The sequence below is a fragment of the Balaenoptera musculus genome, chromosome 10 (genome assembly GCF_009873245.2).
Source record: "Balaenoptera musculus isolate JJ_BM4_2016_0621 chromosome 10, mBalMus1.pri.v3, whole genome shotgun sequence".
Taxonomy (NCBI): Eukaryota; Metazoa; Chordata; class Mammalia; order Artiodactyla; family Balaenopteridae; genus Balaenoptera; species Balaenoptera musculus.
Genome location: NC_045794.1, coordinates 47,818,302 through 47,833,643, shown reverse-complemented (window position 1 = coordinate 47,833,643; position 15,342 = coordinate 47,818,302). Strand labels below are relative to the sequence as shown.

General features: G+C 32.8%; 1 protein-coding gene across 14 annotated transcripts in view; it reads right to left on the bottom strand.

Moving 5' to 3' along the window:
- Positions 1-7,456: 7,456 nt before the first annotated feature.
- The window catches only part of SLC16A7 (solute carrier family 16 member 7), a 169,965-nt gene continuing 162,079 nt past the window's right edge, over positions 7,457-15,342 (bottom strand). For all 14 annotated transcript variants that reach the window (XM_036866783.1, XM_036866784.1, XM_036866790.1 and 11 more), the window contains one exon: positions 7,457-11,398. In XM_036866783.1, the coding sequence (XP_036722678.1) occupies positions 11,112-11,398 (287 nt within the window). In that variant the 3' untranslated portion in view covers positions 7,457-11,111. The remainder of the gene's footprint in view (positions 11,399-15,342) is intronic.

Below are 15,342 nucleotides of genomic sequence, written 5' to 3'. Positions count from 1 at the left end.
TTCTGGCATGTTTACATAATTTTCCCCTATTTCAAATACAAGTGTAGATTATTTTTCTTAGTGTATTGACAGTTTTATTTAGAATTTAGAATGGGTGGAATTAGATGTATATGTATAGATGTATATTCAAGCTTGCATCTTAATTGAAGTCTAGTAAATAATTAAGTCTTATAGTAAACGTCAGTAACTGAAAAACATTTACTGGACCTTTATAAGTAGGAATTCATTAGGTCAAGGAATGAGAAAAAACATAGGTTTATGGAATAGCATGAGGCAAAAAAAAAAATTGGCAGATTTATGAAAATAAGAGACCCATGTGACTATATTTTAGTAATTATAAAAGGATTTATTAAGAAATAAGTTTGGAAAGGTAAGTGGTGGTAGGTAACGAGAATTTTAATACCATGCACAGGACTTTAATCTTTTTCCTTCACAAAACGGAGAGTTCATTGAATATTTGTGAGGGTGACAGTGATTTGATAGAAATCTGGCTAGAATGTGAATAAATATAAGGGGAAATGGACTGGAGGATTAGAGATACTGGAGAAAATGGACTAGGGGATTATATACTAAAAATAGACTGGTAAAGACCGATGTAAACTAGAACAGAGACCACAGGTGGAGTGCGGCAGTATAGTAGAGGGAGATGGTAGAACATTATTGATTTGGTTGTAGGTTTCTTCTACAGTTGCATTACTTTTCTTATTTTTGTCTTCTATCTTGATGAAAAATGATTATTAAAAAATGCTACTATCCCTCGGTGTACAAGTCAAAATCCTTTGACCAGTATGTCTCTAAAATCAATCCCTAATCCCTTCTCTGATCTCATCTGCTGTGTCTCCTCTTCATTTTCTCTGTTCCAGTGAGGCTGAACATCTTGCCCTTTCTTGAACTTGCCAGACATGCTCCTGGCTCAGACTTTTCACACTTACAGTTTCCTTCGCTTGGGATGTTCTTCATTCAGAAATCTGCATGTCTTATTCCTTCACCGCCTTCTGGTTTTTATGCAAATGTTACCTTATCTACATTTTCCAGGGAGGGAGGCAGAGCAAAGAGGATTTTTAGGACAGTGAAACTACTCTGTATGATATTATAAAGGTGGATACATGTCTTTATAAATTTGCCCAAACCCATAGAGTGTGCAACACCGAGACTGAGCCCTGATGTAAACTATGGGCTTTGGGTGATAATGACACATCCATGTAGGCTCATCAGTTGTAACAAATGTACCGCTCTGAGAGGGGACACTGATAATGAGGAAGGCTATGCATGTGTGGGACGGGGCATATATGAGGAATCTCTGTATCTCTATTCCATTTTGCCGTGAACTTAAAACTTCTCTAAAAACTAAAGTCTATTAAAGAAAAAGTTAAAGGAGGGAGAGTAGGCCGGGAAGGGATTTGAGGGGAAACTTCTGTGGTGCAGGTAATGTTCTCTTCTTGAACTGAATGTGTCCCCTCTGTGTAAATCTAGTAAACTGTATATACGTGAAAACAACAATAGACATTCATTTCAGCCCTTAGGAATGGCTTGCATTTTGGCTGTGTCTGACTTCCATTGACATTAATCGGTTATGTACATTCAAAAAAAAGAAGTGCCCTAACAACTGAGGTGATGTGGGAAATTATGTTTTGATTAGCATAGTTTAGCATAACATTTAATGGTCCTTAAAAAAAAGCAGTGCAGATTTCATTTCAAAGTTTAACATAAACATTTATTCGTCATTTTAATTTTAAGTTAATAAGCAATACAGGTTTTTTTCTTACATATTATATAAATATACATGCATATACTTTCTAAGAAACAGCCTAGGCCTGAAATAAAAATTAGTGAGCAGTAAGAAATAATAATTAAAATACAATAATAATAGAGTACAAAGGAACACATACAGTGCTAAATTGCATAATTCAGACAAAAAAGATGTAATTTTTTTTTGCACTCCTCTCCCTGCAACTCCCTCCAGAAAGGAAGAAATAAAGCTCAGCAGACAGGAGCACTTATGATCAAGGTAAATATTGGAAAATAAGTAGCACCTTTGGTTAATAAAATGATTGTCAACATTTATTTCCAGGAAGCCTAAATTGAGCATTTCTGACTTTGTAAAGAAAATAAAACTAGTTAATATGTACCATGAAGTTTAGCTGTTGCATATTTCAGCATTTGCATAGAATGTTTACTGATAAAATAAAAATAAACCTTTAAAACAGAGTATCAATTTTAAGATAAAGCAAATGCTACATGTTTGTTTTCCCAATTTTTAAAAATTAGCCAGAGAATTCCCTTTATATACATTGAGTCTTTGAAAATTAGCCAGAGAATTTTTCTAATATATATTCAGTCTGCATCATAGAATACTGTAGTATTCATTTAATAATCTAGGTCCATGAATTCATTTCAATTAAGGAATTATTTTGTGCCTAGCACTTTGCTAGGCATTAAAGTTATTATAACTAAGATAATATCCTTGTCCACAAGGAGCTCACAGTCTAGTAAGAAATAGATGAATTTGAAAATATATTCAAAACCACAGGCAAAATATGTACTCCCACAGAGTAATTCAACATTTGGTTTCAAGTTAGTTATATAGTGAAACTTAAAAACCACAATAGAGATTTTTCTAAAACATTTTGTCTATATAACATCATAGTATAAATGAAAGTTAGGCAATAAATGGTTCAGTAGTCAAACAAGCTTGATTAAAAATGAAGTCGGAACATATTGAACTAAATAAACTTTTAAAATGATCAACAATATAATATATTCCTGATTTAAATAAATCTACACTATATTTACATTAAAAACAAAATACATATTTGTATGAAAATACCAGTTCTTTCATTTTTGGTTAATTTTGTCCCACATATTTTATTTGCCCAGTTCAGAACTACTACATGTACAAAAAGTACAGACATAAATATATATTCCAAGATCAAATCACAGTCACTTTAAGTACCTTCATCTGTAAGAAGGCAAAAAGAAGAGGGTTCTATTTTTAAACTTTGACAGGCATTTATATTAATTATTTTATAGCTTTTTGATTTTTTTAAGAAAATGAAATATGTACAGTGATGATTTAGGTTTAAATTTTTTTCACTTAAAAATCATAAAAATACAGCCTAAAATATAATATATATTTAAAAAAAATAATTCTATAGATTAACCCCTAAATCCAATCCCTAAAGATTTCTTGCAAAAGTTATCTAGGTTCAGCTATTGCCAAGGAATGCCTTAGTCTGTCTTATTAGAAACATGTCATTATGTATAACTTTTATCCCAATAATCTTACTTTTAATATTTGCCCAAATGTAATAATGGGATAAGAAAAAACATGTGTTGAAGAAATACAAGTAGTAAATGAAATGTTTTCAAAAATTCCTTAAAAATGGGGAATTATTCATTCTAGGAAATGTTAACCAACATGCTGGTTTAAAATATTTGGGGGAACGTGCTTTTAAATAAAAAGCTTCAAATCGAATGTAAAAGTTTAGCAAATATTTGAAAAGATCCTGCTCTTCCATCTTCAAAAGAGGGATTTCTATGCCGAATATCTAAGTAATGTGCAATGCCATTTTTACCATCATTACGAAGAAAGAATCTTATGTTATTAAGTTGATGTACTCACTGTAGCTACAGACTCCCCCCCCCATCACAATGACAATGCACATTTAGCATCTGGATGTCAGTTTAGCTGAATCTAAGCAAACACGTCCAGACATGTCACTGACTGTAAATGTGTTTAAGGCCCTGTTTATGAAAAAGTTTACTGTGACACATCAGTTTATCAAAACTTTTATTTAAGTATGTTCTTAGTGTAAATATCCTTGATGAACTAAGCAAACAAATACTGAGTACAGATTCCTGTTTTTACACTTTTACAGAGTGAATTCCTATTAGCAACCACTCTTTCCCTTCACCAGGGATTTTATTTAGGAGTGTTTTTCTTTTTTTTTTTTTTTTGAATGAAAGCAAAAGGGAAAAATCTAGAAATAAGATCTAGATAAGATGGGGCTGCAAGTAGATGGTATCTCTAAAATAAAAGAAACTGTAGTCTTACTGCTGCCAGACACCTGTTGTAGATTTCAGTATTGTTTAAGTAGGTGAAATGACCATTTAAAAAGCAAGAACTTTTGAGATAGATTTTATACTATTAATTTTATTAACTCATCCTCAGATTCTTAGATCAACAAATATGGTTGGGGTGTTCCCTTCTCTTCAAGGTTACACAGTAGCGAAAATTTCTCGCAAGTTAATAATTTAGCAAACTTGTATTGCACACTCTGTGCTCTGGCATTATACTTTTAGAAAAGAAGTGAGTGAATGATGCTTCTAAAACAAAATATGAACATAAGCAAAATAAAAGGAATTAATGGAATATGGACACATGGATTCTATAAACAAGTTACTGGTGAGTATTATTTTAATGACTTACATATTGCTTCAACTACAGATATTGTGCAAAATCATTCATCCCAGTAGTTATTATATCCAATTCACTTAGAATTATCTGCTGTGGGAATCAGCAAATATTCTCCAAATAACATTTATAAACGTCATTTTGCAAAGGATGATTCAATTAGGAGAAATGTATTCATTTTGGAAATAAAGTATTTATCAAGTAAGGTTAGAATATGTGTTTCCAAGAAAATATGTATTTAGCCTATAAAGTTCACTATTACAAATAGGATGGCTCATGGAGAAAAAAAGTCGGTTAGAAGTTAAAAGACCTGGTTCTATTTCCACGTCTGCATTTACTCAGAGGACATATATACGTTTAGGCAAAGACCTTACCTGCTCTAGTCTTATTCTGTCAAAATGCAGATATCTAACAAACCTAACTTTAATATATCAAAACGAAAATGCAATACAAATCAAAACACAATTACATCTAATGCTTAGAAAATAAACATTTTAGTTTACATGTCCTTTCTCACTAAATCCAGAAATATTCATGCTTTAGTTAGAAATAGAAAGCATGTGGCAGAAAAATAAAGTCCATTAAATAATATATCAGAAACTTGTACTCGAATGAACAAGTTATATAAACTGAGTCTAACTTAAAAACGTTTTTTTAAGATGCATATAAATGTAAAACAACAACTAAAAACTCAGAATAAAACACTTAGAATATGTTTGAAAATTTCACCCTGAAATTCATACGTGGTAAGAATCCCATTCTTTTGTTCATCTGAATAGAACTTTTTACTGACTTATGTCTTAATAGAATGTTGAATACCAATGTTTTCATACAGAGCTCTCTAGCTTATTTTGCCATATTTGAATTTGAAACAAAAAAAAATTTTTTTTTAACCATGTGAAGAAAAATATTTGCTGATATGGTAATGAATTTGTGGTCACAGAATCATAGCCTACTGAAATACTCCTGAATATTACTCACCTTATTAACAAGTACATATGAAGACTGAAAAACATGGAGATTATGCAAGTAGTGGAGATATAACTAAACCCACCAAAGAAACAAACATGCTGCACTAAAAATGTCCATAATTAGATAAAAAATGCTAAGGAAGTTGGCCTAGACATTATGAAAAATGAAGAAAGAAAAATAATTTTTAAAAGTTATTTAAAAAAATAATCATAGAAAAAAAGGAGGGAGGAATGTACACAGCATGGGGTTGGGATGGGATAAATAATTTGGTCTAAGAGTTTTCATATGTCCCACTAAAGTAAAAAATTCCTTTTTGCAATATTCCTTTTCCTCTTAAAGTAGAGACCTAAAGTTATGATTCTCATTGCTATAATAATTCTTTCATGAACTGAACATAAGTGAAATAAAGTGAAGGCAAAGCAGAAGACTAAGATAGACCAGATCATAGGACCTTGTGAAGCATTAAAACCTAAAGTGTACAATTTGATAACAAAGAAGAGAAAATCAGAACTACAGAAAAGAATGTGAACTCAGCAAATTATTCATTTTTTAAAAACTATCAATAAAGATAGTTTGTGATTTTGATTATACAAGCATTATAATTAATTACTAATAATTGGGCTTTTCATGTTTTAAGTGCATTTCTCAAATGTGAGATCGTGCACATAAATATGTAGAAATCAAAACCTAAAAAATAAGTAGGATGAGTAAAGATTGTAATTTCAATTTTTATCTCAATGATTTTGATGCTCTTTGGTATTGTGAATTGTCACGGCAAGAATCTAGTTGTTATGATGTATCTGTGATGTAATTGCATTGAAAAAGCCTACAGGATGACATATAATGATGCTATGCTGTGATGGTAAGCTTTGTTTCTCAAAATTTCAGGCACTTTAAGAGAGTTACAAACATCCAGAATAGTAAATGTCAAGGACAGGAAGATCGATTTTTCTAGATTCTTAAAAGTCATATTCAATTATCGATTTATCATGCATAAGGAAGATTCATAATAACAAAAAATCTTCTATAATATAAGCACCTTCCTTATCCAGGAAACCTCAAGCCTACAGTCACATGAGTTCCCTTACTGGTGAAGATGAGTGGTCTTAGCCAAAAGTATACACTGATGACTCCAGGAATATGGTCATTGCTGCAAACCAAATATATAGGACCAGATGCAGCATGAGTGACTTTGTGAAAGATGTATGACATTAGAAGTGCACCATCTGAAACAGAGCTAAAGAGAACAATATTCTAAGGATGCCAAAAGTCTAGAAGAAGAAGACAAAAGCAATGGCACTTGTTCTCTCTGTAGAAGAAAGGGACGGAAAGGAGAATAACAATACAGATGTTCAGGAAACTTTAAAAATTAGTTACAGTATAGTGGCAGTTGCATTAAGTGATGCAAATAAATATACACTGTGTAGATGAACCAAATCTTTTGTATCTCATAAGACTTTTACAAATTTTTGGTAGCTTGGGATAATCCTATAAGTGAGAATCACTATAATTCTGAACATAATGTTTCATAGTAAGTACTTTTTATTTTTGAGTCATAATAAATAGCAACTAATATGGGAATTACTTATCCATAAAGAAAATAGCATTTTTCCTCTAAACCCAACCTCAGGGAAAATATATTATGCCTGAGTCATATAAATATTTCATTATTTTTATGAAAAAGTCACAGTGAAGCAATTACAGCTATTATATAATCATTAACATTATTTGGTATAATTTGCATTGGTTAGAAAAGCAGGCAAGTTGAAATTATATATTCAGGTTATAGCAAATGCAGTCTATAATAAACACTAAATAAATCATAATACAGATTGCAGTTGAATCTAATTGGTTTACCACATAGTGTTTAATTTTTTTGTATCTATATTTTATCTACTATTGTATCTACAGCTTCTAGGGGGAGGTGGCATGGCAGTGAACACCCTAGGAGCTCTTTCTGCTTTTAAGTAAACCTGAGTTTTTGTTCTGGTTCTGTCACATACTACCTTTTAACTTTGGGTAATTTGTGAACTTCTTTGTATATCTGTTTTTTGTTTTGTTTCACTCGTCTATTATATCAGGCCAACAGCCTCTACCTATGATTCGATTTGAATATCAAATAGGCAAAATGCAGGAAACATAAATATCCATTCCCTTCCCACTTCACATCCTTTTTCCCTATTAATTTGAGCCTAACAATCATGATTATTTATTTTGTTTTATTAAAAGCCTGCAACATTGTACATGTAAGGGGTTTTTTTTTAAAGGTATTTTTGGATGGAAAATAAGTTTCAACTAACTGATTAAGTATACCTCTACATTTTATAACATCAATATAAAAACTTACATTTTCAGCATACATCTTATGGTCTTTTTTTCTGCCAAGTACAGCCAGAGACAGATGAGTAAAAAATACCTAGATTTTTAAAGTGTACATTCAAATATATCAAACCAAATTATTTTACTTATTTCCTAGTGTCCAGGGGAGACCCATGAGATAAGGTGGTTAGAACTTGGTACTAAAGAAGTGAAATTTATGAGCCATGTCAATTTACACTGAGAAAACATCCTGTCTTCCAATGTGAAGCACACCAGAACCTGACCCAACTGCCTCTTAAATATGTGCTGGTTGGCTCCAAAAAGGATCAAGAAAGAGGATGGGCATGTGTCAGGACATGTCTATATCCCATATTGCATTCATAAATTAGTGAAGGAACATTTAAGATTAAATGGTGAAAAATACGAGGAGTCTTGTTATCACAAATGGAAAAATACTTAAACTAGCCAGTGATCATGAATTATTTTGGTACCCAGGTTTATGATAACCTTCCTTCTGCACAATTCCATAACAGAAAAATGGACTAAAAGGTATTTTAATGGTTTCTGACTTTGCTTCATGCTTCATCTTGACCATCTAAAACCTGTCATTCCCTTGAGGAAGAAATACTTTATGACTAATCACTAATTGTTGCAGAAAGCCAACTATATTTTCTCCTTCATTTAGGCAACTTTATAATAATAAGTGTTCTAGGTTGATATTTTCTTCTCAATCTCTGAAAGATTCTGTTCAAGCAACAAATATTCTAACAAGTTCAGGGGATTTGGGAGAGTAAACAACTTGAAACATTTATTTTACCCTGAAACAATTCTGAAAACTGTGTGTGAGTTTATATCACTGTTTCAAGTGTGTTGTGATTTAACTTTCAACATTTATGTATAGGAATTAAGATGCATCCATATTTGTAACTTTGTGCAGTGCTACTGCCAGGCATGACTGTATACATCATGTCATGTGCTTTGAATGTGCAATTTCACTTCCCTTTCTTTTTTAACAATTTAATATAATCAGTGTTAGAAATGAAAAGTTAAAGAAGATGATCAAAGAGCAATAGAACAAATACAAATTGGTTTTGACTTGACAAGAACCTCAGCAGCAAGTAAATAAACCTCCTTCCATGGAGAAAGCCACTGGAATGCACCCACCAGCAGGTGATAAAAAGGACTATGCCTTAGCCCTAAAACCCCATGATCATTACTTGTCCCAGAGGTCTATTACCTATATTAATTTAAATATGTATCTTCAGAGAATTCAAGGCACTTTTTTGGAAACACTTAAGATTGGAAAGCTACTGAACAATTTATGATGTCACACTTCTTATGACAAGTCAGAGTTGAATACAAACACTAATAATATGAAAATAGCTCATTCAAGACTCAAGATTGGGTGAAACTAAATTAAGAACAACTATATATTGTCACATTTTCCCTGGTTTATTTACCTATGGTATTGGCACATATTGTTTTAGTTAATATTTTAAAAATACAAACACCTTTCTCTATGCAAAAAAGTGAATATTAATTGAAATATGGAAGTTTTTATAGATTGCTAAACATGAGCCACATGCTCAAACAGTGCCTAAAGTTTACAAATCAAATCCCTAGTGTTAACTATCACAAAAGCTTGGAATCCAAGTGCAATCCTAAAGGAAATAAGAATAGCACCTGCCTCTACTGCAATAATAATAGTAAGAAGAATGGGAAATTCCTTTTGACATCTTAAGAATGACATTATTTCAATAATCAAGCACTAAATTCTTTTTATTAATCATGACCTTAATTTAAACTTCAGATTTATAAAGGTGAATATTTATAACTTTACACCTAATGTATAAACTCTTTCTTGTTTAAAAGTACTTACTCAAAATGGTATTTATAGTTGTGAATGCACAGATCTATCCTATGCCTCTGTATTCAAGAGTGATTCAGTCCCAGATGTTTTCACATAGTTATGAAAATGAGAAACTGCTAAATTAACCTGGGTTGGCATGTTGCAGGCTTCTTTCTATCAAGTTATAAACTAAATCTACACTTTCCAAGTATATATCAAATCATACACAACCTCCAGTTCTAGAAGCCGTTTTTAAGTCTCCTGGTTTAGTTATGCTCGCAGGCAGCAGGAAAGCTTATCGGTAGAGGGTGGAATTTTCAAGTGCTACCTTTCCTATAATATGAGATATTTTCAGTGGCTGAGTAAAAAGCCTGTTTGGATTTCTGTGTTTTGCTTTTGCTTGTCATGGAGGAGAGGGAAATGAGAGAGCTTGGAGGGCTCACTATAAGCACCTCCCACTCTTAGCTTTACTCAGATGGATTCCTCATAACAATAACCCTCTGATCACCACTATATGTTGGGAAAAATTTAAATTTTGCCTATATGTAAGCCTGTCACCCAGGATTCCGGTTGATTCCACTTTGATGTCTCAGTATAACAGCGAGTCTGGATTGAGTTTGGTTAAAAGAAGTCCCTGGTTATTACTTTCCGGATTACTAACTAAAATCCTTTTAAAATCAATAGACAGCTCATTGCTAGGAGTCATTTAGGCTTTTAATTTGATTTACATATTAGTAAATTCTGAAAATTATTTGAGGGTTCTATTCACTAGCACCAGATACTGGTGGTCCTCCTCAAAGAAATCATGTGCATGCATGAATCAAGTCGGACAGTGCTCAGAAATAATGGTTTAAAATGGAGTCTTTTCAAATTTATTTCATATATGCATATGCTTTTTTTTTTTTTTTTACAGCAGTTACTTGTATTTTCAAATTAAGGCCACCCTCATTTTCACCCATGTTCTTATCTTTAAAATCCACACTGTAAAGTAGTATGCAGATATAACACAGTTCTTTTTTCTCCATGGATTTAAAAAAATACAGTGATAATATTCTTTTTGAACTTGTCTTTTTTCTCCAGATGCCCTGTGTGCTTGTTCTTAAGTGTATGAAAGTCAGTGTGTGTATGTTTGGGAAAAATTCATTTCCTTCAATTCCATTTCACACTTTAATATCAAATAAAAAATGAAATGTGGAGAGGATATTCTTACAGGATTAAACACACTCCTTCTAACTACTTAAACCAGTGGTTTGGGATTCAGATCTCTATAACCAAGACTGGAAGTCACTGGAAGACTTTAAAATCATTTTAACCACCGCAACCAGAGTCATGTATGGAAATAAGCCCATTGCATGAATTCTTTATCTGCATAATCTCAAAATTTAACTGCCCAAATAAGTTTTAAAAAACAAAGTTTTTAAAATGTTGCCATTAAGGAAAATCTCTTTTCCATCCTTAATTATGACTCCTCATTTCAACTAAAAACCTTCTAATATGTTGAAAAAAAAAATACTCCTAAGAAAGTCATACACACTGAAATCAGAGATGTGATTCTTGTTAAATATTAGTTTCTCTTTCTGAGGGATTAACCCCTGATCCTTTTGACTTTTGACTTTTGATACTTTTGACAATAACATCATGACTTTTAGATGTCTTCAAGGATTCAGATTCTCGGGACTCAGGTGTATGTATTTTCTTCGTTGTCTCTTTCAACTTCTTTTCCTTTGCGAGCAGCCTGTAGTTGATAGCATTGCCAATGAGCAGCCACACGCTGGCTAGGACCACAATAGCTCCACAGGCCACATACATGTATTTATATTGTCCAGTTTCATCCACCAATTTACCTAAGAGACAAAGAATGTCTTTTAAGACAGCATAATAAATCAGCCATAAAATGTTAACATCTGCAAATAAACTCTTCTCCACACTGCATACCTATTTCTTATTTAAGTTAATAATAAATGAGTGTTTAGTAAAGAAAAAAATATTCTAGATTATGCATAGTAAAGGCATATGCATAGTAAAGGCATTTATAGACACATTTACTTCCACATTTACTTCCACATATGCATAGTAAAGGCATTTACAGACATATTCTGCATTATATTACCAGTATATTAAACTTATTGAAAATTACTACCCTTAATAAAAGTGTACAACCAAGACAAGCTAGGTATATATGTGTTTGTGTATATATTCATAGATACATAAATGTGTGAGATACATTTTTAAACCTACATGTGTAGAAATACATATACGTATTTACAAATGTAAACATATATGAATAGATTTATAGCACATATTGAGATTGCTTCAACCTTTCCACATTTACCATCTTTTCGATAAAGAGGAAAAATTACATTCTTTAGGACAAATTCAGAGGCTTTTATAAGGTTCCTAGTGGGGGTAATATTTACTAAATGCTTTCTCTATGCCTAGCACTAGGCTAAACGCTTTATTTGTAATTTTGCATTTAATCCTTACAAGATCACTTCGTAGTAATTTGACCATGGTTACATAGCCAGTGAGTGAGTGGCAGAATCTGGGCTCTAACCAGTCTCTCTGCATCTTGTATTCTTAACTACTCTGTAAAATGGCTTCACCAAACCTCTTGGTTAAGTGTCATGTCACTTTTTAGGCTAATCACAGTTTTTCACTTTATCTGAATCTAAATTATTAAGGCCAAACTAATCAGGAAGAAAGTTTTTGTTCCATTTGATTATTGAGAACATTGAAAAACTAGCCTGGTGCCATATAATTGCAAAGCTTACTGACTTTTAAACATGCTTCAGTTTATACTGTTTATACTTAGTTTTGCCTTAGGCTTATGCAGGCATCTAATTCTTAACAATAATTATTACTGGAAAAATTTAGTATACACAAATCCATATTATTTATCATATGCATATTCCAGGTGATTCTGAAATAGACCTATTTGTTTAGTCAGAATTTCCATCATTCTGGCTTCCCAGGTGAATTCTATAAAACATTTAGAGAAGAGCTAACACCCATCCTTCTGAAACTCTTCCAAAAAATTGCAGAGGAAGGAACACTCCCAAACTCATTCTATGAGGCCACCATCATCCTGATACTAAAACCAGACAAAGATACTACAAAAAAAGAAAATTACAGACCAATATCACTGATGAATATAGATGCAAAAATCCTCAACAAAATACTAGCAAACAGAATCCAACAACACATTAAAAGGATCATACACCATGATCAAGTGGGATTTATCCCAGGGATGCAAGGATTCTTCAATATACACAAAACAATCAATGTGATACACCATATTAACAAATTGAAGAATAAAAACCATATGATCATCTCAATAGATGCAGAAAAAGCTTTTGACAAAATTCAACACCCATTTATGATAAAAACTATCCAGAAAGTGGGCATACAGGGAACCTACCTCAACATCATAAAGGCCATATATGACAAACCCACAGCAAACATCATTCTCAATGGTGAAAAACTGAAAGCATTTTCTCTAAGATCAGGAACAAGACAAGGATGTCCACTCTCACCACTACTATTCAACATAGTTTTGGAAGTCCTAGCCACGGCAATCAGAGAAACAAAAGAAATAAAAGGAATACAAATTGGAAAAGAAGAAGTAAAACTGTCACTGTTTGCAGATGACATGATACTTACATAGAGAATCCTAAAGATGCCACCAGAAAACTACTAGAGCTAATCAATGAATCTGGTAAAGTTGCAGGATACAAAATTAATGCACGGAAATCTCTTGCATTCCTATACACTAATGATGAAAAATCTGAAAGAGAAATTAAGGAAACACTCCCATTTACCATTGCAACAAAAAGAATAAAATACCTAGGAATAAACCTACCTAGGGAGACAAAAGACCTGTATGCAGAAAACTATAAGACACTGATGAAAGAAATTAAAGATGATACCAACAGATGGAGAGATATACCATGTTCTTGGATTGGAAGAATCAATATTGTGAAAATGACTATACTACCCAAAGCTATCTACAGATTCAATGCAATCCTTATCAAATTACCAGTGGCATTTTTTAGGGAAGTAGAACAAAAAATCTTAAAATTTGTATGGAGACACAAAAGACCCCGAATAGCCAAAGCAGTCTTGAGGGAAAAAAACGGAGCTGGAGGAATCAGACTCCCTGACTTCAGACTATAGTACAAAGCTACAGTAATCAAGACAACATGGTACTGGCACAAAAACAGGAACATAGATCAATGGAACAAGATAGAAAGCCCAGAGATAAACCCATGCACCTATGGTCAACTAATCTATGACAAAGGAGGCAAGGATATACAATGGAGAAAAGACAGTCTCTTCAATAAATGGTGCTAGGAAAACTGGACAGCTACATTTAAAAGAATGAAATTGGAACACTCCCTAACACCATACACAAAAATAAACTCAAAATGGATTAGAGACCTAAATGTAAGACCGGACACTATAAAACTCTTAGAGGAAAACATAGGAAGAACACCCTTTGACATAAATCACAGCAAGATCTTTTTTGATCCACCTCCTACAGTAATGGAAATAAAAACAAAACTAAACAAATGGGACCTAATGAAACTTCAAAGCTTTTGCACAGCAAAGGAAACCAGAAACAAGACGAAAAGACAACCCTCAGAATGGGAGAAAATATTTGCAAATGAATCAATGGACAAAGGATTAATCTCCAAAATATATAAACAGCTCAAGCAGCTCAATATTAAAAAAACAAACAACCCAATCCAAAAATGGGCAGAAGACCTAAATAGACATTTCTCCAAAGAAGACATACAGATGGCCAAGAAGCACATGAAAAGCTGCTCAGCATCACTAATTATTAGAGAAATGTAAATCAAAACTACAATGAGGTATCACCTCACACCAGTTAGAGTGGGTATCATCAGAAAATCTACAAACAACAAATGCTGGAGAGGGTGTGGAGATAAGGGAACCCTCTTGCACTGTTGGTGGGAATGTAAATTGATACAGCCACTATGGAGAACAGTATGGAGGTTCCTTAAAACACTAAAAATAGAATTACCATATGATCCAGCAATCCCACTACTGGGCATATAGCCAGAGAAAACCATAATTCAAAAAGACACATGCACCCCAATGTTCACTGCAGCACTATTTACAATAGCCAGGTCATGGAAGGAACCTAAATGCCCATCGACAGACGAATGGATAAAGAAGATGTGGTACATATATACAATGGAATATTACTGAGCCATAAAAAGGAACGAAATTGGGTCATTTGTTGACATGTGGATGGATCTAGAGACTGTCATACAGAGTGAAGTAAGTCAGATAGAGAAAAACAAATATCGTATATTAATGCATGTATGTGGAACCTAGAAAAATGGTACAGATGAACCGGTTTGCAGGGCAGAAGTTGAGACACAGATGTAGAGAACAAACATATGGACACCAAGTGGGGAAAGCGGTGGGGGGGGGTGGGGATGGTGGTGTGATGAATTGGGCGATTGGGATTGACATGTATACACTGATGTGTATAAAATAGAAACTAATAAGAACCTGCTGTATAAAAAAATAAATAAAATAAAAATTCAAAAAAAAAAAAGAAGAATTTCCATCATTCTGACTAGAGTCTAGTTAGTGGCTTGGTATTAAATTTAGCTACTTGTGAAATTATTTACTTCAACAAATTTCTCTGCTTTCATTAGGTAAATGTTAGAACGGACTTATTTGAGTTAATTTGAGTAAGTACGATATATACATAAAAAACAAAACAAAAATTGTGTAATTTAATTTTCCATTCTAA